We start from the raw sequence: 27,604 nt of genomic DNA, 5'->3' as shown, positions 1-27,604 counted from the left end.
GGGTGTGGTCCAGAAAAGTGGCAGAATGGGCTCAGGAGTCTGATACAGCACCCTGGGTGGCCCGGGAGTGGGGCCACCTGGGGACCCTATGAGTGGCTAGGGTATAGCCAGAGTTTGGGGGACAGCCCGACGAGGTCTCAGGCAGAGACCAGGGATCCCTGTCCTGGGCTGGGGGCTGCCCCCTCCCCTGGCCTGGCTCCTGTCGCCCGTGCCGCCGTTGAAACGCTGTTGACATGTCCTGAATTATTAAGCACGGGGTGGGCTCCGGAGCACATGCTGCGCGGAGCGGCTGGGGCTGCGCGGCGTGGCGGAGCAGTGCTCGCTCCCTCGCTCACTCGCTCGCTCGCAGGGACACACGCAGGGGCTGACAGCTGTGCTGGTGCTGATAAGGGAAGCCACAAGGAGACGATCGAGGAGAGAGACAAGCGGCAGCAGAGGCAGCAGCGGCAGAGGCAGCACCAGGGCTGCGGGGCTGCTGGGAGTGGGAGTGACTCCCCCACCTCAGGCCCCCACCCTGTCCCTGTCCTCCTCCCGCTTGCCCTGAGTTTAGAAGAGCAGCCGCTGCCACCACCGCCACTCCGGAGGGCACCAGGGGCTGCTGGCCAGGGAGGGACAGGGGCAGGGAGGCTCTGGCCAGTCCCAGCAGCCGGGGACAGATGCCGATCGAGATTGTGTGCAAAATCAAATTTGCAGAGGAGGATGCGAAACCCAAGGAGAAGGAGGCAGGGGATGAGCAGAGCCTCCTGGGGGCTGCACGGGGGGCAGCAGCCCCCCGGGACCTGGCCACCTTTGCCAGCACCAGCACTCTGCACGGGCTGGGCCGGGCCTGTGGCCCAGGCCCCCACGGACTGCGCAGAACCCTGTGGGCACTGGCCCTACTCACCTCGCTGGCTGCCTTCCTGTACCAGGCGGCCGGCCTGGCCCGGGGCTACCTGACCCGGCCTCACCTGGTGGCAATGGACCCTGCTGCCCCAGCCCCCGTGGCGGGCTTCCCGGCTGTCACCCTCTGCAACATCAACCGTTTCCGGCATTCGGCACTCAGCGACGCCGACATCTTCCACCTGGCCAATCTGACAGGGCTGCCCCCCAAAGACCGGGACGGGCACCGTGCCGCCGGCCTGCGCTACCCGGAGCCAGACATGGTAGACATCCTCAACCGCACTGGCCACCAGCTTGCCGACATGCTCAAGAGCTGCAACTTCAGTGGGCACCACTGCTCCGCCAGCAACTTCTCCGTGGTGAGTCCTGCCAGCTGGCCTGCCTGGCCTGGGGTGGCCAGAGGCTGGCAGGGGGTGGGGTGCACGGGGGCATCCTCAACAGGGCTTCCCTTCCTTCCGCCACCAGAGGCTGGCCTCGTGTCTCCCCGCAGCCCGGTGTTTCCCTCTGGCTTCCCGGGCGTGGAGCAGGGGACGCTCACAGGGGCTTACCCGGGCGCTGCCGCTGCTCCGCTTCTTGGCGCTGCTGCTCTGCTGCTGCAGTGCCCAGGTCTGGGGCCGGGGGGCCTGGAGTGGGCCCCGGCCCTGAAGCTGGTCAGCTTACAGGGAAGGGATGCCCCATGCCAGGGACAAACCAACCGACCCCCACTTTTCTCTTGCTTCCTTTTTCTTCTGTGGCTACTGGGCTCTTCTCCCCACCAAATGAGGGTGATGGAGGGGGTTTGGGGGGCTCCAGCAAGGGAGAGGCTCAGGGCTGCCTCTTGGGGAGCTGGCCCGACCGGCAGGCTGGATAGAGACGATCTTCGTGTACACTGGGTGCCAGTGTCTCCTCTGTCTCTGTGTCTCTCACACACACCCCCTTTCACAGACTCCCTCACACATCCCTCTTTCATGCTGCCCCTCCGGCTTCTCCCGCTTCCCAGCCCTCCCTCCCTCTCCTGGTGCTGGCTGCTCCCTTGCGCGGCTCTGGCTTACACTGAGAATCACTCATTCATTCAAGTGCACGGCTCACCCTCACTGCTGCCCAGCACACACACACACACACACCCCTACTGCTCGGGGACAGTTTCCTGCACACTCACACACTCTGTATCCCTGTCACTACACTCATGTGCACACCTGCACACCCACACACCCAGACATCTACTCATCTCTGTGCCCACATCCCAGCTCTTACTTAGCTGCCGAGGACAGGGTCACACTGTGGGTGCCATCCCCTCTTGTGATCCCCCCCCATCTAGTTCAACCCATGCTCCCCATGCGGGGACTGCTGGCGCCATCTCTCACACACGTGTGAACACAAACACACATACTTTCACTGAGAGTGGAGTGTCGGCTTGGGCTGCCCTTCCGTGCACACCTCCCACAGTCAGGTGTGTGAGTGCTGGGGGTGTGTCTTGTCTGCTGTCTGTCTGTCTGACAGTGCTCCACAGCCACAGGGTATCTATTATTCCTGGTGCTGAGACGCCTGTCCCCAGTCCCCAGCTTACTCCCAGCATTGTGGACGTGTGCATTTTCATCCTTGTTACCACTGCCCAGTGCATACACGAATACATGGTGTCAACATGTAGCCCACTCCAGCGGCCAACCCCAGAGATGGGGGACTTCCCTCCTCATGGCCCAGCCACCCCCTGTGCAGGTTCTCATTCACTCCCTGCCTCAGTGTCACCAGGAATCATGCTTCCACTCGGTTCCTGGCCACCACCATCACTGCAGCCTCTGGGTCCTCCTGCCATTGGGTGGGGGGAGTTGGGTAGAAATGGAGGAAAGGGCCGGAGGGAGAGAGTTGTACTGGGAGAGGAGTCGGGAGGTGCTGGCCTATCCTCCAGCTACACACCCCCCTTCTGGGAAAAATCACCAGTCGGAAAGCCAGGGCTGAGGGTCCCCGAGGAGGAGGTGGGGCACAGAGTGTGAGTGTGGCCTCTCGGATCCGTGGGGCTCCTCTCTGCGGCAGCTTCACCCCTCTGAGTTGGGGGGGACAAAGTCCAGTCTTAGCAAGTGCTGTTGGGGGAGAAATCAATGGAGGCTTTGTGTCCCAGTGGGAATTTGTGTCCCAGGCCCCGGCTGGGGGTGGAAAGGAAAGGGGAAGAGTCATGAAACCCCAGTGGGAGTGAAGGGGGAGGAAGAGATGGAGGGGCGAGGAAGCAAGGTCAGGGGGACAAGGGTTTTCTGCCTGGCCTCCAGGAAAGGGGAGGTGACCAGTGGATATGGGAGCAGAGAGTCCCCTGGTCAAGGCTGGCCAGTCCGTCTGGACCAGAGGGTGGCCAGGCAGGGGTGAGGGCGGATCCCACAGGCCCTTTTGGACCCTGGGGCTGGAGAGAGGAGGGTAGTTGATGTTTATGGGCCTCAGCTCTGGGGCTGTGGCAGGACAGTGACGGGCAGAGGAGCAGAGCAAGCATCGGGGGACAGGAATTCCCCTTCAGATCCTGCCCCCCGACCCCCACCCAGCTTAGACCCCACACCTCATCCCCCGTCTGCTGAGTGTAACTCTCCCTGGACCCAGCATTCTAGGGCTGAGTCTGCTGCAAATGCACTAGGAGCTAGGGTTAGGGGCTGAGATGGGAGCCCAGGATCCATGGCAATGGGGAAGATGTGGGTGCGTGGTGTGGCAAGATTGGAGAAGGGGAATGGAGACAAAGACACAGGGTCTCTGATGAGGACATGAGGTCCGTAACAGACTCTGTGGTGAGAGCATGGAGCCCATGATGGGGATTTGGGATCCATGGCGGGGAGATGGGTACAGGGACCAGTTGGTGGGGAACCTGCCAGGGTGGGGGTGGTGAGCTGGCCAGTGACAGCGACAGGCTTTGGGTAAGGGGCTGTTACATGTTTTCTGTTGATTTCCCTGTTTCTTCCTTCCCACTCCCCACTCTACTGTGACCTTTCCTCCGGAATCCAAGTTAATAAATGTCACATTTTCCAGCCTATTTTTATTCCGGGTAATGCACCCTCCCCCAGTCCCCTAAGCTGCTGCTCTTGCTTCTGTTACCACTGCAATTGCTCTCACCCCCACGCTCCCCAATATCCCCTCCCCTCCTCCCAGCCATTCACTCACTCACTCAACATGGAGTTCTGAGCGCCTACTGTGTGCCAGGCTCCCTGCCAGGTGCTGTGGGGGAGAACAGAGAAGGAAAGCCCTCGGCCCCCGTCCCTGTCCTCAAGCAGCCTATAGTCTGGTGGCGGAGAAGACAGGGGGACACTCAAAAGCTTAACCAACCATGCAGGAGTTAACCAGCCCTGCAACGGTGTCATGAGGTGCCAGGATGAACTGCCAAAGGAGGTGCGTGTAGAGACCGAGCCTGAGGTTAGAGAGAGAGGCCACTCTAGGCTGGAAAGGGCTGGGAAGGCTCAGCGATGAGGCAGTCTGGCGAGGCGTGGAGAGGACAGAGGGACGGGGGAGTCGAGGGCTCCTGGGTGGTGGTGGGTGCTCTCACCTCTCCACCCAGGCTCCCCCCCTACCCTGCTCACCCCAGCTCTTCTCCTCTTCTCCTTCCCCCGCCTCACTCGGTCTCACACCAACCCACCCCCACCTCCACCTCCTACTCTCACCACCACCTGTACGTTCTCCCCCTTTCTGGCCGATTCCCACCACCATCCGCTCCCCCCACCCCAGTGCGCCAAGCCCTGTCTCTACTTTCCCCACTGCGGCTTGCTCTCAGCCTGCCCACTTACTCGAAGGCAGAAATCACTCTTTCTCCCTAGGCTTCATTTCATGAGCTGTAAAATGCAAGGGTGGCTCCAAAACTCAGCATCTCCTCTTGGCTGGGGACTGGATGGTGGAGCAGTCAAGTGTGTGGGTTCTGGAGCCAGACCGTCTAGAATAAAACCTTGGCTCTACCCTTTAAGCCGCGTGGCCTTGGAGAAGTCAAAAAGCTTCTGTGTCAGTTTCTGAATTCGTTAAATAGAATATTAGAACCTCAAAAATTCGGGTGGTTGTGAGGATTAAAGAGATGGCTGTGAAGAGCTTAGCACGCTGCCTGGCACGCACATAGTGTGCACTCTGGAAGTATCAGCTGTTGTAAATGCCATCACCCCAACTCTTGGCTCTCTTTAACCTGACCGTTTCCAGCAGCACCTGCTGTTTTCTGACCCATGCACTGGCATTCTCACTTCACCCTTGCTCTCCATCACCCAGCCTTCCACTCTCTCCACCCTCAGGACCACACCCTCCCCTACCTTAATATGGCATTCGCATGCCGTCAAACCCTCCCAGATATTCCCGCACTGTGCATATGTGCAGGAGTGTGCACACACACACAAGATCAGTGCTGTTCCACAGAACATTCTGTGATGATGGAAATGTTCTCTGTCTGCACTGTCCAACATGGTGGTCACTAGCCACGCTGGCTCCTGCGCATCTGAAACAGGATTAGCGTGACAGAGAAGGTGAATTTTCAATTCCAATAGCTTTATGTGGCTAGTAGCTGCCGTATTGGACAGCGCAATTCTAGGGGGTCCCAGGAACGAGGTTCAGCCCACCAGATTGTGCAGGGCTAGGAATTACAACTGGGATTAGGGGATGCAAGGTGATGGCTGTCGGCTGTGTTTGGAAGTCTGGCCATCTACTCTCCGGACTGAGGTCCCAGGCTGAGCTGAGGGTAGGGCCTGTGTCCGGGGACATCGAGGTGTCTGGAAACACCACGTGAGTAGAAACACCTGTCTTCCCAGGTGCAGGACATGACCTTGGTCTTCTCCATTCCATTGTCTGGAAATTTGAGACATGCAGGAGGTGGAAAATCCTTGGGGAGGCAGGGGTAGGACCCACCCCCTCCTGTGGGGTCCTCAGGGGTCCAGGCAGCCCCTGGAGGGGCAGGTGACAGGGACCTGTGGCTGCTTCACTGTCTCCATCCCCTCTCGGCTCTCTGCCTCCCTCTCCCTCCCAGCCCGCCTTCCCCACACGCTGGTGACTGCCATGACTATTAATCACTCGCCCTGTTCTCTTCCTTTCTACTAATCAGGCACAATTAGACAAGGCCTCTTCCAGCTGGGCAGTCCTCCCTGCTGCCCTCCTCCCTCCTCTCCCAGCCCCACCCCAGCTGCCATCCAGGACAGCTCTGAGGCCAGGGGAGCAAGATGCAAGCCCTCCTTCACTCACTGGCTCCCCGGCCCCCAATTCGAGGCTCCTTCCATCCAAGCTTCCTCCTGAGTCTGTTCCCCTCCTTGGGGTGGTCAGGCCAGTACTGATGGTTTCTGTGCCCCCTCCTTGGTTGTGGGGGGGCTACTCCATGCACATCCCAAGTGCCTGAGGGCTGCCCCTTGCCCCCTTGACTCAGGAAGGGAGGGGGTTTCCACTGAGGTTGGTCCAGGCCTCTTACCTACCAGACAAGCCCACCTCTGACCCTCACCTCCTGTCCAGTCCTCTGTCCCCTCTGGTCCCATCTTCTCCTGAGACATGAACCTTGAGAACATCTAGTTCAACATCTAGTTCAGGGCTCGTCCTGCCTGCAGGAGCCAGGCAGGTCAGGTTGGGGAGGGAGCACAACAGAGAAGGGTGGGGTCTGAGGAGAACTGAAGATCACTTATCCTTGAAGGAAACAGCTGCTCCTCAGCCCCAGCTTCCTGTTACGCTATGGTCAGGGATGCCGGTGTTGGTGGGTCTTCCAGTTTGTCCAGAGGAGCCCCAAGTCTTGATTATTTTAATAAAAATTTTCCTGATTTAAAGACAATACTCCTAGAGCTACCTACCACGCACAGATTGCAGAACCCAATGTACTTGCCCTCCCTACCTCCACCTCGCCACTGGCTGCTGTCCCTCAGGCCCTCCTGGAGGGTCGCTGTCAGTCTGCCCACTTCCCCTTGGCCAGGGGAGTCTGGGCTGGGGGATTTGAGTGGTGTGGCCCAGCAGCCAAGGCAGGGGCTGTTATTGCTGCAGAGGGCCAGCCTACAAGGGCAGTAGCGGGGGCCATGAGGGATGTGCCCCACCCGGCCCCACTCAGCAGCCCTGTGGCCTCTTCATTAATCAGGAATCAACCCCGAGCTGGGCTCATTATCAGCGCAGCTTCTCCGGCACTGCCAGAAGACGCTGATTAGCATTTGAAGAAATGGCCCCCACATCCCCCTCCCGGCCTGGCCTCCCTCTCTCCCCTTACTGGAGCTCCTTCCTGGACCCCACCCCTGCCCTTCTGCTTCCCAGGAGGAACCTGCTGCCTCTCATGGCTGGTGACAGGGCTGCCTCTGCCAGGCCCAGGCTGGGGAGCACAAAGCGTCAGGAATGGGGGGCTGGAGGGCAGGAGCACTAGGAGTGGGGAGCCTCAGGGCGGCTCAGGTTGAGGCGCCCCAGTCACTGGGTCCCACTGGGGGAAGGGGAGGGAGTGAATGCCAGGTGGAGACTGAGGGTGGTCAAGGAGAGATGGACAGCCACCCTGGAGGAGGGGAGGCAGGGCAGCCTCAGGCTGGTGAGTACCGGTGCTTCCCTGCCCTTCCTGGCTCTGCCGGCAACGCCACCTCCTTAGAGCAGCTGGACAGAGGGGGTGGGGACAGCCAGAACCCGGACAGGAGGCCTGAGGTTGAGGTTGCCTTTTGGGGGCCAACAATGGTGGAGGCTCAGGGTCTCGGAACCATCCCAGATGAACGGCGGTGGGAAGGCAGGAGGAGGACAGACCTCGAGGGTGGAGATGGGAGAGTTCAGAGTACTGTATGTTGTCCAGAAGGCGGAGGGGGTGTCTGCACTTCTTCCCCTGGCTCCCAGGCTGGGGCTGGCGGCGCAGGAAATCCAACCCCCCTCCCCCAAAATGTTCACCATGCCCTTGGGACACCGTTTGGGGTTGGAGGGGGAGCAGTTCCAGAGAGACAGGCATAGGCTGCTGCAGCCGAGGCAGCAGCGAGAGAGTTCAGAGAGGAGCCACGGGATGATTAAGGGGAAATGGAGGATTGATTTAGGAGGAAAGATTAAAGGAGCTAAATCCGTGGCGCTTGGCTCAGCGGTGACTAAGCGTGGACAGGATAATAGCTTACAAATGTGTGAAAGGTGTAAATACCAAGCGGGGGGAGGGGCGGCGGCTCGGCGGGCCAGGGGAGCGGGGACGGGGGCTGGGCAGGCCCCCGGGAGGGCTAGGGACCCCTGGGAGACTGCCCGGGACGGCTGGCCCCTCTCCAGTGGGGATGCGGGGAGAGGGAAAGGGGTGTTGGGAAGCCCCCAGCTCCAAGAAGGGGTTCCGTTTCTGAGGCGCAGCTTCGCGGGCCTGTGCTGACCTCCACGCCCCACTCCCGCCCGCTGAGGATCCGAGGTCGCGGGTTCAAATCCCATCTGAGCCCCTTCGCGCCCCTCGGCCCCAGCCTTTCCCGCCGCTCCCGGGCGCGCCGGCCGCCCCGGCCGCCCCGGCTCTGCAGCAGTCTCCCCGGCCCCGCGCCCCGCGGTCCGGGCTCGCGCCCCCTCGCCCCTCCCCGGCCGCGGCGGGAGGCGGTGTCTCCCTCCGCGGTGGAAGCCTCTGGCGCTGCTGTGTGCGGAGGTCACTTTGCCGAGGAACCGGGAGCCGGGGGAATGCAAATGAGGCAAACCCAGGGAGGAGAGCGGAGGAACCCGGAGGAGACGGGAGGGAGGGCGCTCGGGCGCCGTGATGGATGCCTGCCCCGCAGGAGGGAGGAGGGGGGCGGAGAGGAGCGCCAGGCGCTGGGTGCGGCCCTCTGGGTGCGGGTGGCCCGGGCTGGATGCCAGGGTGCGTGTGCGGGCTGGGGGGCATGGGGCCGGGAGCGGGCGCGCACCCACCCACCCGGCCATGCGACCCCCGCCACTTCTCCGTCTCGGCTCCTGAACTCCCGCCCGGCCGTGGGTGCGTGCTCCACTGTGTACGCAAAACTCTTAACGAATAACTTTGCATCGAGGGCGGCGGGAAAGTCAGGGAAGGGCTTCGTTACAAAAAAATATATATTCCCGCCTGGAAAACTGACTTTCTAGGGTTTAAGGCCTAGATAGTCGCTACCTGGGAACAGGTGTGGCTGCTCACCTGCGTCCTGGAGGCCCTGCGCTCTCCCTCCGGTGGAAACGCGGCGCGCCCCTGGAACCACCGCGTTCGTCTGCGGCCTCCAGCTCTCACCGGCTCCGGGCTCAGCCTCAGCCTGGACTCACACGGCCAAGACCGTCTCCTACCGCCCTCCCACCATGGCTCGCATATTTACATTTGAACCAACCCTGCGTCCATTTGCCCATTTCCTCCTGGACCCACAAGCCTTTCTGCCTTGGGGAGGAAGTCGCCCTGAAAAGCGTTTGGGCGGCTGTGGGGGTGGGGCTGGGGGCCGTGTTGACCCTGCGGTAGGGGAGGGGGGGGCAAGGCCTGTTTGGGGTTGGGTATTCTCCCACTGTCTTGACTGAGGCACATGTGATGCCTTCCTGGGTGCTTGAGGGGGTTCGTTCTGGGAAGCTTTACTCTCCAAACCAAGTGGAACCCCCGTTCTGCTCACAGAGGACTTGCCCGGGTCCCCCCATCATAGGACCAATCACAACTAGTAATAATCTGCCTATACCAGTGATTGTTGGTTTTGTGGAGTTTGTTCCCTGCTGCTGTTTGTGCGCATCGTATAGATGCTTGATAAACATGTTTTGAGTGAATGAATGAATAGCTCTGCTGCCAGACAGCAAACTCCTTCAGGGCAGAGACTGTCTCTTCTGTTCTTGGAATCATCCCCAGCAGGAAGCACATTGTACAGGCTCAAGGAATAGTATTGGACAAGTAAGTGTGCTTTAACACCCACCATTTCTTAAACACCTGCCATTTGTCCGTGTGCCAGGTGTGCCTCACACAGTGGCTCGGAGTCTGGCGCCAGACTGCCTGGCCCCCTGCTCTGCCATGCTGTGTGACCTGGCAGGTTCCTTACCCTCTCTGGGCCTCCATTACCCTGTCTGTAAAATGGAGATGATAAGAGACCTCCGGTATAGGGTCTTTGTGAGGGTTGAGGAGTTAACTTATATAAAGCACTTAGGATCTGGCTTGGCACAGAGTAAGCACTAAGGAAATGTTAGATGTTGCTATTTTTGATGTACATTCCCTCTTTCCTCATCCATTTCCTCACCTCTGAAGGGTGCCTATTATTATTCCCATTTTACAGATGAAAAATGGAGGACCAGAGAGGTTAGGTGACTGAATCTGAAACTCACAGACAGTAAGGGCAGGGCCCAGATGCGAACTAGGTTGGACTGCAGGCCTGTTCGCTCGGGGCTGCGTCCTGCCCGGTAGGAGAGCCTATTTCCGAGCTGGGGGTTTCACGCGGCAGAGCCCAGTCCTCTAAGAAGCGTGGTCTCCCCGACGTTGCTGCAGAGCCCAGTCCTCTAAGAAGCGTGGTCTCCCCGACATTGCTGCGAGAGCCTTTCGCAGGGGGCCCAGGGAGGCTCCATCTGGGCAGGAAGCTCCCTCCCTAGATGGGCTCTCTCCTGTCTCCTTTCTGGAGCACCTACCACGCATCGCTCCAAACTTATCTCTAATCCTCAGGACTACCCTTCGGAGGAGGAATTACCACTCCCCTTTACAGATAAGCAATCCAAGGCTCAGAGAGCTTAAATCACACTCCCAAGATTGGTGGCAGAGCCAGGATTTGATCCCTGTTCTGTCAGGCTCCAGAATATGTGTCCCTGTCCCCACGTCATGAAGCTTACGTGGATCCATTTCCAGCACCGCATTCGATGGTCGGTCTCGGCCCCAGCTGGGTTCTTATTGGTCTTTGCGTCTCTGCAACACTCTTACCACTGATATTGATGCCTCGTGGGTACGATTTCACTTTGCAAATGCCTTTCACACACTTCCTCGCTTTTGAGACTTGCAACCACCCTGTGAAATTAGTCAGGCAGGAATTTCTATCCCCACTTGACAGATGAGGCAACTGAGGTTCAGAGAATTCATAGATCACGTTCCTAACCAAGGTTGTGCGGGCTGTCAGTGGTGGAGCTGGCGTGGGACCAGGGTCTACTGACAACCAGGGGTCACTGGGGTCAGCGGAGAGTGCTGGGGCCGGTGGCGGAGCGGGTTCTGGTTCTGAATTTCTCTGTTTTTTCTGTGGGCCTTGGATATGTGCCTGCCATCTCTAGGCTTCTGTTTCGGCCTCTGTACAATGAGAGTTTGGACTCAGTGACCTCCAAGGTCGGCCAGCACAGACACCCCAGGCGTTCTGAGTCCAGGGCTATCTTCCTTCCTCTGCCCCTGGTGAGAGTAGAGAAGGACAAGGCTTTGAGCCTGATGCTTGGGCCACCCCTGAGTAAAGCCGTGGCCCAGGTGCTCTCCGACCCCGGGGTGCTAGTCACGGTCCAGGGCGGCTGAAGACGCACCCCCTTCCACTCTGGACCCTGGGACACTGCAGGGTTAAGGGGAGTTCATTCCAGGGGCTAAATGAGAGGCCTGGGGCTGGACTGCAGCAGGGGAGAGCTGATGGAATTTGGGGGGATGAAGCACCATGGACAAGTGAGGTGGGGGTGCCAGGGCCTTGGCAGAGGCAGGTGCCCAGAAGGCGGCGGAGATAAAGCCTGGCCTGCAGATTAGCCCGGGATTAGCCCAGCCTCCGCTGCTCTGGCTGCTGCTTATCTCCTGGAGGCCCGGGCCCTCTCCCCGCCGCTCTGAGTCCTGGCCCTGCTAATTGCCTGTTAACCCCGTGGGCTCCGTGACTGCAGGGAGGATGAGGGGGCGGGGGTGGGGGGTGGGAGGGAGAATGCAAGCAAGCCAGCCAAGGAGAGCTTTCCGGGGGAAATGGGAGCTGTGGACAGATGGAACTCAAGGGACTGACAGGAGCGAGCTCTGTCCAGATCTCTCTCACTGACTGGGGCAGAGCGGGAGGAGGGGGTGGGAGGAGGAGGGGAGGGCACCTGGGGAGGGGGCCCTGGGTCAAGGGGGCCTCTGACCCAGGGAAAATCTAGGAGGAAGACAAGAGAGACTAGCCCACTAGACTAAGGGATGGACAGAGAGGAAAGCCAACAGAATAGAGATGCAGAGGGCAAAGGAACAGAGAGCCCGGGGGGCAGCCAGGCCAAGAAGAGAGAAAGACAGAGGCCAGCGGGATGGACAGGCCAACGGAGGACAAGGGATCAGATGCTGAGGACGGACAGGCCAGGAGGATAGAGAGGGACTTGAGGGCAGACTGAGATCAGGGGACAGAGGCTAGACAGACCCAGGGTGGGCTCCAGGCCAACCCTAAAGGAGAGGTGGTCCGAGAGGGACAGGCAGAGGGCCAGCCAGAAGGAAGGGTCTAAGGGTCTGCATTCAGCCAAGGTCCGAAGGGATCTGGGAGGCCATGTCCTCAGCCTGGGGCCAGGAGAGTGGGCCTGGAAGCTAAGGCAGAGAGCAAAGAGGGAGGGTCAGACCGAAGGAGGAAGTGGGGGCTGAGATGTGGACAGGGTCCAGACGCTCAGCGCCAGTGGAAGATGATCAGGAGATAGACCCTCAGCCCATCAGGGCACATCCTGGCCCAGGACCTGCTGTTCTCCATGGCTGGGCCCTGGGCTCTCAACTCCTGTACACACACCCTCCTTCCAGGCCAGTCCGTGGGGAGAGAGCAGTGGACAGCCAGGGGGACCTTGCGGCTGAGCGGCCGTGCCGTCTCCATGGAAGAGGCTGTGGGCTGTGCTGCCACTAGTGTTCTGCCACTTAGGAGCTGGTGGCTCCACCCGCCACTGCCTGCCTGGCCCTGGGACCGTCTCCGGGGCAACGCTCTGCGCTGCCCAGCAGTGGGGCCTGACCCAGGCCATGCAGGTGGCCTGGCCCTGCCAGTGTCACCTGACCATCCCCTGCGGAGCATATCCATCAGACCCAGTATACCTCCACCCATCTCCCTGTGTCATTCCCACTCTGCACAACCACCTCAAGGGCAGGGTGCCATGTAAGCACCCCCTCCGAAGCCATTGGAGCCACAACCTTCTCTGTTGGCTCTGCCCTGCACAGGGCTGGGCTCAATGCCATGCAGCATGCGTCCGTGTGTAAACTTTGGAGGTGTCAGGTGGGTAGGCTGCCCCAGCCCCACCCAGGGTCAGGAGCCTACCAGAGTCATTTATCCACTGAATACCCACCAGGTGTTTTATAAGCACCAACTCTGCTTTGGCATTGGGCTCGGAGCTGTTTGAATCTCTGCTGTCATTTATGTGCTGTGTGTCCTTAGCCAAGTCGCTTTCCCTCTCTGAGCTTCCTCATTGTTAAACGGGGGCAACAATATTTATGTGCTTTTCTTGGAGGCTCAAAGGTGAAAATAGATCAAAACTGTCTAGCACAGGACTTGGTACAAAGTAGGGATGATTGATCGTGTTCACCTTGCAGCCTTCTGTCCACCTCACACCTCCTTCTGCAAATTGTGCTGGGCTCTGGGGGATGCCAAGATGGTAAAATGGGCTCTCAGCCTTAGGGAGTCCACGATCCCCTGGGTGAGGCTGAGCTGTGGAGAGACCGTGACGGTGCCAGGCAGCCAGGGTCAGCCGAGGTGATGCCACACACTGGGGGGCACGAGCGAGCCACTCACTACCAGGGCCTCCCATGTACCCCTTTCCTCGCTCAGTCTCTCAACTGGAACACACACTCAAAACCGGCTGCGTCAGCAAGAGCCGATTCCAGCATCTTCTTGGCCCGAAATAGGAAGAGAGTGGGTGCTTTGGGATTTGGGGCAAAGACTTATGTATTCCCCCATCTGCCTTTCCCACATGGCCGGGACCCAGGACTCTTGCACACGGCCCCCTGCAGGCTTCTCCTCTACCCAGTGACAGGCTGTAAGAGCACAGGTCTAGAGTGGGGCTGCCTTGCTGGACTCTTGCCCCCGCATCGAGGGCCTTTCTACTCAAAAAGTGGTCCGTGGACCAGCAGGTTGTTAGAAATGCACAATCTTGGTCCTGCCCCCCCAACAAGCGTTTTCCTGAATTGGAATCTGCATTTTTACAAGATGCCCAAGTGCTTTGTGCGCACGTGACAGTTTGAGAGGCAGTGATCTTGGAGACCTTGGCAAATCAGCCCACCTGTCCAAGCCTCAGTTTCCCCATCTGTAGAATGTAGCTCAGTGCCGGGGGCAGAACCGTCAGCCATACTTGCTCCTGCCCCAGAGATGGACACATAGCAGGGGGTGGGGGTGGGGGGGAGTGGGGGGGTAGTTGGGGCAGGGGTGATGCAGATGGGGTCAAGGACCAGAACCCAGCTAGAGAGGGTGCAGGAGGAGGGAAGAGACAGGTGACGAACTGAGAGGCAGCAGACACGGAGAACAAAGGCTGAGGAAGAGGTAGAGGAGTAGAGTGGAAGGGAAGGGGGGATAGGAGAAAAGGGGACGAATAATGAGTCACCCTTCCGTCTCCTTCCAGCTGGAATGAGCTGGAGTTAGGGTAGGCCAGGGTGGGGGTTGGGCAGCTGCCAGCAACAGGTGGTGGGAACAGTTTCAGTCTTGCATCTTGATGAGTTCCACCTCTCTGCCTCACTAGCTGTGTGACCTTGGGCAAGTCACATCCCCTCTCTGAGCTGCAGTTTTCCTCATCTGTAATAATCCAGCGAATTAAGCATACCTGATATCAGAGTTGCTGAGCAGCTGAAGTGGGACATCGTAGATGTTGTCATGTTTTGTAAACTGCACCACGCTTGGTGTGCGCCTATTTTTGCTTTTTTCCTGAGGCAGGGTGTTGGGTGATAGAAGAGCTGTATGAGAGGGGAGGATCAGCAAGGCGATCGGCCTTGTGGGGGCGGGAGACCTACCCTTGCCCCACGACAAGGGTCCCCCGGCCCCCAGTGCTTAGAACTCCTCACTCCCATTGCCCTGGGCCCAGCCCCTCTCCCGTCCACACCCTCCCTCTGGAGCTAGGCATTTAGGGTCTCTTTTCCCTTCCACGCTGCCTTTTTGCCTTTTCTCCCAGCGTTTACCAGCATGGAAATGTTCCCAAGGAAAGGGGAGGGAGGGCGAGCGAGAGAGATTGAGTGCGCCGACCCCTTGCCCCCAGGGAAGGGTCTGACTGTGATGGGTTTGACCCGGGGGCTGGTCTCCGCGGGGTGAGCCCGGCAGAGGGGGAGCTTGCATCCCCTCTCTCAACCTCCTCCCCACCCCAGCCGCTGCGCCACTCCGGATCCCAGCTGCGCCCCAGCCGGAGCCTCAGCTTCCATCTCCGGGGCGCCAGCGCCACTTGGTGTCCATGCCGGAGAACTCTCCGCAGCGGAAAAGGGAGACAGGCTTGGTTCAGCGCGGCGGCAACAGCTTCGGAAAGCGTGCCAGGCGCCAGGAAAGGACCCCAGACAGGCCCACTGCTCCTGTGCAGCATAAAATCTCATGGGGGGAAGGTGGACACTGAACAAGGAGACAAACAGATAAACAAGATCATCTCGGGTCTTGATAAGTACTTCGAGCAAACCGGCAAACACGTGATGGGGTGGAGGGTGACACTGATGTGTGTGGTATACGGGTGTGCATCTGAAGAAGGGACACAAGCTGAGGCTAGCCGTGCCGGGGGTGGGGTGGGGTGGGGTGGGGTGCATTCCAGGAGAGGGACGGCATGGACGCGGGCCTGAGGAAGGAAGGCGCTCCGTAAGTTTAAATCTGTCATGGAGACCTGGGGGTGAAGTGGCAGGAGAGGCGGGCAAGGGTCGCATCACACAAAGACTTTCAGGCTAGGAGTTTGGCTTTATTCTCTGAAAAATGGGAAGCCACTGTTGGGCTTGAAGCTGGCAAGTGATGTAATTAGATCTATGCACTCTAGAGGGGGGACTCTGGCTACTGTGTGACTGATGAGAGGAGAGGCGAGGATAGACAAAGGGGGACCAGTTAGGATCCCACTGCCATGGCCAGGCAGGAATGATGGTGACAGGGGGACCCAAGGTGGAAGGAAAGTGGGTGGATTCTAAGCAGGTTTGAAGTAAGATTGCCTGGGACGCTGCTGGATGGAATGTGGGGGTGAGGGGGGAGGGAGAGTTCAGGGGTTCTGATGTGTGGAACTCGGCGTAGAGTGTGGCCCTCTACTCAGAGGAGGGGAGTGGAGGGGGCCAGGATTTGGGAAGCTGTCAAGAGCTCTGCTATGTTAAGCTGAAGATGCCTTTTAATCATCTAGGGGAGGATGTCAGTAGAAAAGATGGTGCTCAGGGGAGAGGCTGGGCAGCCGACTGATTGCTGGGATATGGGGCTGGGGTGTCCAGGCAGGTCTGGTGGCCCCTGGGGGGACAGGGAACCTTAAGCCAAAGGAGCTGTCTCAGCCCCTCCTTCCTTCTCTCCCTCTCCTCTCTCACCCTCAGGTCTATACTCGCTATGGGAAGTGTTACACTTTCAATGCGGATCCGCAGAGCTCCCTTCCCAGCCGGGCGGGGGGAATGGGCAGCGGCCTGGAGATCATGCTGGACATCCAGCAGGAAGAGTACCTGCCCATCTGGAGAGAGACAAGTATGCAGGCAGGAAAGGGACAGGGCCAACCTGGGGCTCCAGCCTGGGCCCTGTGCCTGGGGTGGGTTTCCAAAGGTCCCCATCTCCACTGTGCAGACGAGACGTCGTTTGAGGCCGGCATCCGGGTGCAGATCCACAGCCAGGAGGAGCCGCCCTACATCCACCAGCTGGGCTTCGGCGTGTCCCCAGGCTTCCAGACCTTCGTGTCCTGCCAGGAACAGCGGGTGAGCAGCTCCAGCTGGACCCCGGGTTGGGCGTGAGGCCAGGCCTTTGGGCTCAGAGGGGCTGCTGACCACACCTGCCCTTCAGCAGCTCACAGCCCGCCAGCCCACCCTTGGGCTTTGCTGGGGCTGTGGGTGCTGGAGGGCTGGGTGGGACTCCTGGGCATGACCCCATCGTGCCCGCCTCTGCAGTTGACCTATCTGCCTCAGCCCTGGGGCAACTGCCGGGCGGAGAGCGGGCTCGGGGAGCCTGAGCTGCAGGGCTACTCGGCCTACAGTGTGTCTGCCTGCCGGCTGCGCTGCGAAAAGGAGGCCGTGCTTCAGCGCTGCCACTGCCGGATGGTGCACATGCCAGGTGGGCCCCCCGCCCCGCTCCGTGCCACCTTGCGGTGCCAGAACCTCCAGGGGCAGAGCGCCACTCGTGTGTGTGGGCACGTGCATGTGTACAACAAAGGCGTGCATGTCTGTGCCCCTGTGAGTGCGGATGTGATGCGTTTGGGACTTTAGGCACGTTTTCACATGTGCATGCAGGAATGCACATGTGCATGTTTGTGTGCACGTTAATATGTATTTATGCATATGTGTGCTTGTGTACATCTGTCCTTGTGGGGGTTGTGTGCATGTGCTTGAACACGTGCATACAAATGTGTGTGCATATGTTTGCATGCATATATGCATGTGTATATTTTCATGCTTATATGCATGAGCATGTATAAGTTCATGTGGGCATGTGTGTGTGCCCACCTTTGGGAACGTGGTCAGGGAGAGGGGGTGGCACTGTAGTCTCCAGGAATAATATTCTCTCCTTTCAGGCAATGAGACCATCTGCCCGCCAAATATCTACATCGAGTGTGCTGACCACACACTGGGTCCGTGCTGCCCTCTCCCTTCCCCGCCTCTCCATCGCCCTCCTCTCCATCTCTGTCCCCTTCTCCTCACTGCCTTGGCTCCCCTCCTCCCAGGCTCACCCTGAGGGGTTCTTCCTGGAGGGTGAGACTTATCCCATACCTCTGGGGGTCTGAGGACACTTGGGTAAGTGGAGGCAGCAGGGTTGGGGTTGCAGAGAGCCCAGGACTGAGAGGGAAGGGCTGGGCTTCTGCTCGTGGTTCAGCAAATGAGCTTGCCTCTCTGGGAGAGTGGAATGACTTCTCTCTTGGTCTGAGGAGAGATGCATGGCTACCTATCAGTATGGGTAAGGCAAACCCCGTCTGTCCAAGGTCTCGCCTGATCTGCACTCCATTCAGTCATTCATTCATTCGTTCATTCTATAGATGTTTACAGCCCGTGCTCATGCTGGAAGTGAGAGTGGGATTGAGAGCACTGCTCTTGCAAAACCCGCTGCCTGGCAGGGCTGCGGATGGGCAGTACATTGCAGCATGTTAGCTCTTGGGGAGGGGAACCTCAGGGGTCCAACAAGGCCCCAGGGAGGGGCATGCAGCCCCACCTGGGAAGGCGGGGAGGACTCCTGGAGGAAGTGACATATTAGCTAAGGCTTGAGGGTCAGGAAGAGTCAGCCAGGTGAAAAGGCCATGGGAACAGCACGTGCTGGACACCTTGTGGCCAGAGAGAATGTGTGTTCCAGGCACTGAAAGGTCAGGGTGGCTGGAGGGCAGAGAACAGGGGAGGGGGTGGAAAGGGTGGAGGAGGCTCTGGGAAGCCAACAATGGCTTAAGGCAGGGCAAGAATGCCAGCTGATTTTAGGAAGGCGACTCTGGTCAGATGTGGAGAATGGACAGGCAGGGAGTGAGGCTAGAGGCAGGGTGACTGGTCAGGAGAGCATGGCAGGAATCCAGATGACAGAGCAGGGGGAGGGAGAGAGGTGATGGGTTGAGGTTCTGGACAGTAGAATCACCTCGAGACCTTCTCTGTCCCACACCAACTGCATCAGCCAGAGGGGCGACTGAAGGGGTTTCATGAAGGACCAGATGTGTGAGCAGGGATGAGGGAACCACAAGGGCTGGCGAGACTCCACAGAACTAACAACTTCAGGGAGGCTTTACTCCCCCAGGCCTGAAGGAAGAAAGGAAGGGAGTCCCTCTGGAGCCCAGTGATTGATCTGGGGCTGTCCAAGAGGCTCATGGACGGGAGTTGTGGGCATGAAAGGAGGAATGCAGCCCCTGCCAACCCACAGCCTGCGGTGAGGAAGCCGGGGGAGGAAATGCCCTGGCATTCCTCTCCTCTTTGCCCTCTGACCCTGCCAGGGCCTCACATTAGTCGCATCCAACCAAAGTCAGAAGACTAGGGAGTCTAGGTGACACCTTTGGCAGAGATCAGCCTCCTGGGCACAAAGCAAGGTGGAGGAGCGTGGAGAGTAGCTCTGAAGGGGCGAACAGAGGAAATGCAGCATGTTGAGCACACGAATCCCATCTATCCATTTGTTCTTTCTGTCTGTTTTGCTCCATCTATCCATCCATTCATCTCTCCATCCATCCATCTCTCCATGCATTCATCCATCTCTCCATCCATCCATCCATTCACCCATCTATCCATCCATCCATTCATCCCAGCATCCTTTGCAAGCCCCTTATCTGTCTTGAGGCCTCATGTGGTTGATTAGCTCTGGTGGATGGGCTGTGCCCTCCTTCTGAGCCACGAGGACCTCCCTGCCCCAGGGGGCTTGGAGGCAGAGGGATAGCAGGACAGGCCCTATGCCTCCTCCGTGCAGCCAGTGGGCCTCTGAGCCACACCACCCCCTCTGCAGTTGATGCTTCTGTGTTGCAGACTCCCTGGGTGGGGGCTCCGAGGGCCCATGTTTCTGCCCTACCCCCTGTAACCTGACCCGCTACGGGAAAGAAATCTCCATGGTCAGGATCCCCAACAGGGGCTCAGCTCGCTACCTGGCAAGGAAGTACAACCGCAACGAGACCTACATACGGTATGTGCGTGTGTGTGTGTGTGTGCAGTGGAGGCCACCCTCAACGGGCCTGGTGCATGGTGGAGACTGGGAGCGGGCTGCATCTCTGTTAATGAAGAGTCTTTTGCGAGGAATGCCTTTCAGGATCCTTTTCTTCTAACTGCTACCCATCCTCTAAGTCACATCCTGTGTCTCCACCTCCAGGGAGCCCTTCTTGGTCCAAGCGCCTTTTGTCTGCGCTCCCACAGCACCTTGCACATATCTGTCATTGCACTGACTGTTATTGTTTTAGAACCTCTATTTATGTGTCTTTCGCCCCCAGCAAATTGGGAGCCGTGAAATGCACATTGAGTGAGTGTGTGCCGAGGGAGAAGAACTGAAAGGGATGTGAGAGGAACAAAGTGGCCTGCAGGAGGGGCCACCCTGAGCCTTGGGTCTGGTACCCTGCAGCCAATCTACAAATGCTGAGCATCCTCTGGGGGCCAGGCCTAGTGCTGGGTCCTGTGGGGACAGAGATGATTACGACACAAAACTCATGCCACAATTTATGGATGAGTGCGTGTTTGATGGTGTGGTACTGATTCTCAGGCCCCAGGAGAGATTAATGGGGGTGGGATAGGGAAAGCAGGGGAGGCGTGAGCTGGGCCTCTGAGGACCCCAGGTTTGGGTCTGGGAGAGGGGGAGACAGGGGAAGCATCCCACTTAGAGAACACGGGATGATGCAGAGGCCAGCCTGAGCTATAGGGAGGCTGTCTGGAGAGAAGCAGATAAGAAAGCCGTTTGAATAAAAAGACACAGTGCGACAGATCATGGGCAATCTTGAAAGTCTGGAAGAGGAATTTTAGAGTAGACCATTGGGCAATAGGGAGCCACTGAAGGTTCTGGAGAGGTATAGGGATGAAGGAAAGTGAACACTACTTGCTGCTTTAGAGAAGGCAGCAGGAGGGAATCCTGCAGGCCCAGGAGTTTTATTTGCTCTCCTGGGCCCTTTGCTAACCCTCAAAGTGTGAGGCCAGCATGTATCTGGAACTACCTCCCTTGACAGCCTTTGGGAGCCTGACAGTAGTCACCAGCTTCCTAGCACAGGGGTCTCAGATCAGGATCTGCTGGGCCTGGGATGTCCCTGCCAGCCACCTCCTCAGGAACATGGCCCCTTGTGGACACCCTGCTTCCTGTCTCCGCAGGGAGAACTTCCTGGTCCTAGATGTCTTTTTTGAAGCCCTGACCTCTGAGGCCATGGAGCAGCGAGCAGCCTATGGCCTGTCAGCCCTTCTGGGTGAGACCCAGCCCTGGCCCCGAGTCCAGGAGGTGGATCAGCCCAGCCGGCTCCCTCTGACCCTGCTCTCATGCTCCCCAGGAGACCTCGGGGGACAAATGGGCCTGTTCATCGGGGCCAGCATCCTCACACTGCTGGAGATCCTTGACTACATCTATGAGGCAAGGGGTGGGGGCCTGTGGGGGCCACCCAGAGGGGAATGGCAGGGGGGAGGAGGGGCTGTGGGAAAAGCAGAGGGCTGTGCCACCTTCCCGGTGGGGCTGGTCTGGTGGGCAAGTCAGGCTCAGGGTTCTTTGCCGAGGTCTCCTGACCGACTGGAAGGCCTGAGTCAGGAGAAGGGGGTGGGTGAGGAGGGTGGGGAGTCCTAGCAGGGGTTTGCTCGGGCAGCAAGTCCTATATGGTGGTGAGGACTGCCCTGCTCCTCTATCAAGCTTTCTGAGCCCACTGCCATCCCCCCCTTGAACCCCAAGGTGTCCTGGGACCGACTGAAGCGAGTGTGGCGTCGTCCCAAGACCCCCCTGCGGACCTCCACTGGGGGCATCTCCACCTTGGGGCTGCAGGAGCTGAAGGAGCAGGTGAGGACGAGCCCTGTAGAATGTGCCGCTGACGCCTCCTCCCAGGGCTGAATGCCCCCCAGGATTTCTGAACTAGCCTCTGGAAGAGGTTCCTGGGCTCCCCTGGAGCCTCTCCCCGGGGGGACAAGGAAAGGCTGGCTGTGTGAGCCTTGAGGGCACCGCTGGAACTCTCCCTGTCCCATCCCTCTTTGCCCTGCAGAGTCCCTGCCCGAGCCGGGGCCGCGCTGAGGGTGGGGGAGCCAGCAGCCTGCTCCCCAACCACCACCACCCGCACGGCCCCCCAGGAGGCCTCTTTGAAGACTTCGCTTGCTAGGATGGTGCTGTGTCTGAAAGGACCCAGAAGTCTGGGACTGCCCCCACTCCTGGATCCCCAACATAGACTCCTCTTGCTCCTGGGACCCGCCTGGGGCAGCCCAGGGCTGAGGGGGAGGGCGGTGCTCACTGGGAGGGAGGACTCAGCTCCTGCTCTCACCGACCCTGGGGCCAGCTGCCTTGCACAAGGGTCCTTCTTGTCCACACCCCCCATCCCCGGGCTGGTGCCCAGGGAGGGCTGGAGACCAGACCATGGGCCCCCGTGGAGGGGAGGGGAGGAAAGGAGAGAGGGAGGTGGAGGAAGGGGCCCACCCAGCAGGGGTGGAACCCGCTGTACATTTGTATATATTTAGGGAGGACAGGGTGGGGGTGGGCATACAGATGTAGAAGGTGGGTGGGGCTATGGGGGAGGGTGATTCAGGGACAGCCAGGATCCCAGCCCTAGAATGTCTGCAGGAGAGGGCAAGCCCCCAGGACTCCGGAGTGCTGGGCTTGGCCTACTTCCTGCCCCTTCCAGGCCCAGCTCCCCTTTTGGCAGGGGGAGTGGGTGGCCCAGCAGGCCTGGCCCAGCTCCCAGTTCCCCCTGCCCCCGCCCCCACCCCCAGAATCCCCTCCACTGGGAGCAGGCTGACCTTTCAGACCTTGGCTGAGCTTGGGGGTGGGGAGGGGAGCCTTCTCAGGCCTCTCCCTCTCCCGTCTGGTTTTATAAAGTGCTGACGAAATTGGGAATAAAGAGGCATAAAGAATTCTCTGTGTGGATGTGTGACCAAGCTGGGAGCTGGGGCGGGGCTGGGCATACGCCTGACTTGGTCCCCAGGCAAAGGAAATCCAGGCCCCAGCCCAGACAGGGAGCCTCCATCCTCACCGCCAGCCCTCCCTGCCCCCATGCCTAGCTTTCAAATCTCAGAATCAATAATCCGCACTCAGCCAGTTTATTAAAGGCAGGGGGCTTCATCAGGGGTCCAGAAGGGAGAAACTGGGAGCTGCCCCACCCTCCTCTCTCAGCTCCCCACTTCTCCACCAATTCATCTACAGCCCAGCCCCAGGGCCTGACCCTAGGAGGAGGGGCTGGCGTCAGGCAGACTGCACTGCATAAATACTCGGAGGCCACAGCCTGAATCAGCAGCGTCAAGGGGGCAGGGAGACCCGAGACCGGGTTTGGGGCAGGAAGGAGGGCACCTCCCCCAGGGCTTGTCCTGAGCCCAAGGACCCACAAAGCTAGAGAGAGGGGGTCAGTGGGCTGCCCTGGGGTCTGAGGCTGCAGCCAGCCCTGTCCAGCGAGGCTGGCAGGTGGCTCCAGGTTGCTGGGGAGGAGTGGAGTGCCACCAGGCCAGGGTCCAGGCGCAGGGTGGGGTCAGGTGCTGTTGCCCTGCTCCTGCTCAAAGAGCAGCATGGCCAGCTGGGTGCGGGAGCCGAGGCCCTCGAGCATGCTCTGGCGGCAGCGGTGGAACAGGTCCTCGCTGAGCTGCGCGCTGCACGGCTGGGCCCGGTAGCGCTGCAGCAGCGCCGGCTCCACTGCCCGCAGCACGTGCAGGCTGGAGAAGCGCAGGAACAGCTCATACACGTCCATGCTCTCCAGCAGCTCCTCCTCCTGCTCCGAGGCTGCTGCCAGCCGCCCGCGGGCCGCCACGTAGTCGGAGTTGTAAAAACAGGCCTCACTGGCTGCCTGGCGATCAAAGTGGCCCGTGTCTCGGCCCAGCTCCGGGGGCCCGGGGCCCTGTGGTGGGGCCACAGCCGGGTGGAAGGCCTGGAAGTGCATGGGAAAGAAGGCCTGCCAGCCAGAGATGGCGTGCATGCGGCAGCGGTTCAGGAAGTCAGGCGTGAGCACCGTGTCTGGCCCGGCCAGCAGGAACAGCGTGTCCAGAGGGTGCTTCTTAGAGAGCAGATCCATGAGGCGTAGTGGTGAGGGCGCGGCTGTCTGCACGCTAAGCCAGGGCACCCGGGCCCCAGGGAATCGCCGCTCCAGCTCTGCCACGTGGGCCTTGACGGGCGCGAAGACATCTGCATGGGCCGCCCGCTGGGCCTGTCGTGGCTCATACAGTAGCAGCAGGGTCAGAGCGGCTGCAGCATCCCCAGGTTCCAGTGCCGCGGTGGCAAAGGCCTCCAGGAAGCCTGAAGCCAGGTCACTCTCGGCCGCAGCCAGAGGCAGTAGCACAGTGAGACGTGAGGCCTCAGTGACATAGGGCACAGGCAAGATCTCCACGCGGCTCAGCGGTCGCAGCAGCTGCACCCGGCGAGTGAGGGGCCGCCGGCCGCCCTGGGGGGTCAGTGCTTCCAGCTGTAAGTCCAGCGTGTACTCCATTCCCCGGGCAGGGTCGAAGCGGCGGTAGCCGTTAACCAGCTGCTGCTTCTGGAGTCGCAAGGCCGGGCGGTAGCGGCGGTTGAGCTCCTCCAGGGCTGCCCCCAGAACGTCGGCCACGTCGGCTCGGTCAGCCCCACGCAGCGGGCAGCGGGGCGAACCGTCAGCACAGGAGAAAGCATGCTGCTCTGTGAAATAGTCCCAGCGCAGCACTTCAAAGCGGGAGGCGGGACGCGACGGCGCTGGAATGCCCACGGGCCAGGCGGCCGCCCGCTCCCCATCAGCGGCCAGACGACTGGTGTTCTGGATCTCCCACTGCGTTGGAGAAACAGACCATGAGTGAGGCAGAGACCCCGGGGTCCCGCACACAGCTGGGGGACTGAGCTGGCAGCAGGTGCTACTCAGGATGGGTCCCCAGGGCCCCCACCTGTCCTTCTCCAGGTTGAGGCAGCCTAAGAGTTAAAGGAGGGAGGGTTCTGGAGGGGCTTCTCTGGAAAGGTAGAAACAAACAGGGACTGGGAAGCAGGTTTGTCCTGTGATCCTAGGGCTAAGTTTTATTTCCTTGGGATCTCTGAGACCTCTCAGCACCCCCTCCACCCCCAGCCCAGACAGTACCTGCAACTCCTGGATCTCCTGGTATGTGCGTTCCAGCTCAGCCCGAGCAAAGGCCTTGTGCAGCTGGTACATGTGCACAGGGTCACGCACAGGGTGGGCTGTCAGGGCGCTGCGGAAACGAGGGTCCCCCTCCTGCAAAGGCTCCCCTGGGCTCAGCTCCAGATAGCTATAGTGTACCCCCTGGGGAGAGGAAGGGAAGGGGTCCGTAATGGGAAAAAAGATGGGACAGCCTCCCTCACCTCATCGTGTGTCTCATCTCCCCATCCTATGACCTGTTGTGGGCTTGGAGTCAGAAATCTGTGGGTTTAAGTCCACCTCAACCAGTTGTGAGCTTGTGTGACCTTGGGTAAGCCTCTGCTAGCTCATCTGTGAAATGGGCATGCATCCTATCTCAGAGCTGTCCAGAGGCTCAAATAAAATAATAATAGCCAAACACTGAAGACCTACTATGTGCAAGGCGCTCTTATTTTTTTCTAATCCTTGTAACAACTCTGAGCAATACTGATTTCCATTGGTATGGATAAGGATACTGAAGGTCAGGAGATTCAGTAATTTACCCAAGGTCATAGGGATAGAAAATGACAGAAGTGGCAGGAAAACCCAGGCCTATTTCTCCAACCACCGCTTTGCCTCTCAGGGGGAAGTGCACAAACTCAGAGAGGAGGTACCAGTGGGGCGGCTTATCTTCCCACCTCGTGATCGCCAGTGCAGCCCACCCCGGTGGCATCAAGGATGCAGCGTCCCAGCCACTCATCTGGGTGCGCACTGACGATGTCGTTGCGGCAGCCTTCCAGGTGGGGGCGCAGCTGCTGCAGCAGTGTGCGCGACAGCAGCACCCCAAAGCCGCCATGGCAGTAGCGGCCTGGGGCGGGGTCTCCGCCAATGAAGTCCTGGGGTCGGCCCAGATAGAGGTGGGCAGCGGCTGCCAGGCTGAGGTGGCCAGCTAGACGCGCCAGTCCGTGCGCCTCCGTGTAGGTGGCATCAGGCACTAGAAAGAACCAATCAAAGTCGTCGCCGTGCTGCTCCAGCAGGTGGCGCAGCGCCAGGTGCAGGTGCCCAATGGGCCGCTCCTCGCCCAGCGTCACCACGGCCATGCCCGGTGGTGCCCGGCGGCCCCGCGAGCCTGTCAGGAACACCACACGCTCTAGCCGGTGCCCCAGAGTGCGGTTCACGGCCACACCCAGCGTGGGCAACGTGGCCTGTGAGGTCAGCACCGCCACTAGCAGCCTCTGCCTGATGCCCAGCTCCGTGCTGATGTAGCGGGTCCTGGGGAGAAGATGGCACAAAGTTATCAAAAAGACAACAGGGCAGGCAGAAGGCAGCAGACACAGGCTCGGGCAGGCCATGTCCTCTCTGGGCCTGTTTCCTCACCTCGGAATAGGACAAGAACAACTCTTTCCCAGGGGTCACGAGGATCTAAGCTTTACCTACAGAGTGCTTCTGGGAGATGGCAATATCCGTGCAGATATGCGAGATATACTGTGGGTCAGATTCCCTGTTCATGACTTAGCAGTGGTGTCCCTGAGCAAGTTATTGAATCTACCTGAGCCTCAGTACCCTCTTCTGCAAAGTGGGGTTGATCGTATCTACTTGAAGCACTTAGCCAAATGCTTGGCACATGGGTACTCTACACACCATGTATACACTTATGTCTACATAAATATGCCATTATACCACTCATACATCACACGAGTAAAAGAATATATGGCATAGAGATGTATTGGTGTGTTTGGGGGAGGGGCAAACTGGGGCTCAGGGGTTCCAGTAAGTTCCCTTCCATAAGGCAGAAGGTAAGTTGCAGAACTGCAATTTGAACTCAGCATTACTTAGGAGAAATGATTTCAACTCTTTGGCAGAGGCACTAACAGGATGAGTACATCACCCCTCCCCCTAAATCTCGCCGCGAGGTGTCCCACCCAGGAACAAGAGACACAGGTAAATCCTAGTTCTCTTTCCCTCTCTCTATGCACCCACTCTATATACCAGTCATTTCTCTAAACACAACAGCCCAGCCAGGGAGCTAAGAGGATCTTTGGGGGACCATGGGGTCAAGCTGGTTTCTCACAGAGTCGGGTAAGTTCAGCCCAAGCCCGGACTGGGCCAGAGGAGGGCCTCAGATGGACTCCACAGCTCCCAGGGAAGCAGGGCCATCGGAAGTTATCGGGACCCAAAGACTTCCTGGCCAGTCAGCCCCTTCCTTCCGGAGCCTGACCCGGCCCCTGGCGGCCTCCCCGGCGCGCCGTCCCAGCCGGTGCCCAGGGGGTGGGGCTGGCGGGGCTGATTCCTACCTGACGGCCTTTTTGGCGGCCTGGCCCGGCTGTGCGGGGTGGTAGGGCAAGACACGCGGCTCCCAGTTCTCCCCGGCCCCTGCGCCGGCCCCGGGCCTCTCGCGCTCCGCTCCGGGCTGCACCGAGTTGGGCCGGCGCGCCGCGTTGGTGTTGCCGCGCGGCGGCAGCTCAGAATCTCCGGGTTGAGGCGGCCCTGGGCCGCACGGCTCCTCCACCCAGGTGACGCTGAGCAGGCTCAGGGTGAAGCCCAGGGAGATGCCCACAGCCACGGGCCCTGCGGGCCGCAGCACCGACAGCAACAGCGATGCCCGCATGGCGCCCGGACCGCGGGCCCCGGCCCCGGAGCGGCCCCCGAGCAGCCCGAGAAGGCTCCGAGGGGGCGGGACCGGGGAGGGGGCGGATCCGGAGGTCCCGGGCCCAGAGGGCGGCCCGCTCCCTCCCCGCCGAGCAGAGCCCGCGGCCCGAGCCGACTCCCCTGCGCCGCGCTCCGACCCCCCTCCAGCCGCCGCCCGGTACCGCGCAGGGTCCCCGCGCCCGGCGCGCGAGCCTCCGCCGCGGCCGCCGCTGTCCGACGTGTCACTGCGAGGGCCCCGCCCCCGGGGTGGGGTCTCCGGCTCCTGCTACCGGAGAGGGAGGAGAAGGAGGAGGGGAAAGGGGAAGGACCCCCGGAAGTGCCCCCTCCTCGGTGAGCGAGAGCGAGACGCCGGGGCGGAGTCCCCTGCCTCCCCCCGGCGTGGTTGGTGCGTCCCGGGTGACGTCAGAAGCAGCCCGCCCCTGCCTGATGGTGCGCCCTGAGTGACGTCAGGAGCAGAGGCCGGAGCTGTCCATCAGCACCAAAGGCCGCGGGCGGGCTCAGGGCATGGGGCCGCGGCTCCGGGGCAGCCCGAGCCCCTGCGCCCGCTCCTTTCCCTTCCCCGGGGCCAGCCCGGGTC

At 60.1% G+C, this 27,604-nt stretch overlaps 2 protein-coding genes across 2 annotated transcripts; one reads left to right on the top strand and one right to left on the bottom strand.

Moving 5' to 3' along the window:
• The first annotated feature begins 656 nt into the window (after positions 1-656).
• Positions 657-21,471, top strand: ASIC4 (acid sensing ion channel subunit family member 4). Its single transcript, XM_046644592.1, has 10 exons — positions 657-1,238; positions 16,088-16,232; positions 16,329-16,456; positions 16,646-16,808; positions 17,266-17,322; positions 19,175-19,328; positions 20,492-20,583; positions 20,665-20,744; positions 21,054-21,158; positions 21,358-21,471. Exons 1-10 carry the CDS (start codon positions 657-659, stop codon positions 21,469-21,471), a joined length of 1,620 nt encoding a protein of 539 aa, XP_046500548.1.
• A 915-nt stretch (positions 21,472-22,386) lies between these two features.
• On the bottom strand, positions 22,387-27,220 carry CHPF (chondroitin polymerizing factor). The gene is made up of 4 exons (XM_046644756.1): positions 26,673-27,220; positions 25,077-25,650; positions 24,385-24,564; positions 22,387-24,084 (listed from the first exon to the last, which is right to left on the bottom strand). The coding sequence occupies exons 1-4, from the start codon at positions 26,984-26,986 to the stop codon at positions 22,825-22,827; spliced, it is 2,328 nt and encodes a 775-aa protein (XP_046500712.1). The 5' UTR covers positions 26,987-27,220; the 3' UTR covers positions 22,387-22,824.
• Positions 27,221-27,604: the final 384 nt, after the last annotated feature.

The sequence above is a fragment of the Equus quagga genome, chromosome 17 (genome assembly GCF_021613505.1).
Source record: "Equus quagga isolate Etosha38 chromosome 17, UCLA_HA_Equagga_1.0, whole genome shotgun sequence".
Lineage (NCBI taxonomy): Eukaryota > Metazoa > Chordata > Mammalia > Perissodactyla > Equidae > Equus > Equus quagga.
The sequence above is the reverse complement of the archived record's forward strand: the minus strand, read 5'-3'. Positions and strand labels throughout refer to the sequence as shown.

Coding starts and splice junctions, on each gene's coding strand:
- ASIC4 (XM_046644592.1), top strand. CDS start 657: ATGCCGATCGAGATTGTGTGCAAAATCAAATTTGCAGAGGAGGATGCG. Junction 16,233..16,328: donor GCCCATCTGGAGAGAGACAA/GTATGCAGGCAG, acceptor TCCACTGTGCAG/ACGAGACGTCGTTTGAGGCC. Junction 20,745..21,053: donor TCCTTGACTACATCTATGAG/GCAAGGGGTGGG, acceptor TTGAACCCCAAG/GTGTCCTGGGACCGACTGAA.
- CHPF (XM_046644756.1), bottom strand. CDS start 26,986: ATGCGGGCATCGCTGTTGCTGTCGGTGCTGCGGCCCGCAGGGCCCGTG. Junction 25,651..26,672: donor GCCGCCAAAAAGGCCGTCAG/GTAGGAATCAGC, acceptor TCTTCTCCCCAG/GACCCGCTACATCAGCACGG. Junction 24,565..25,076: donor GCTGCACTGGCGATCACGAG/GTGGGAAGATAA, acceptor TCCTCTCCCCAG/GGGGTACACTATAGCTATCT.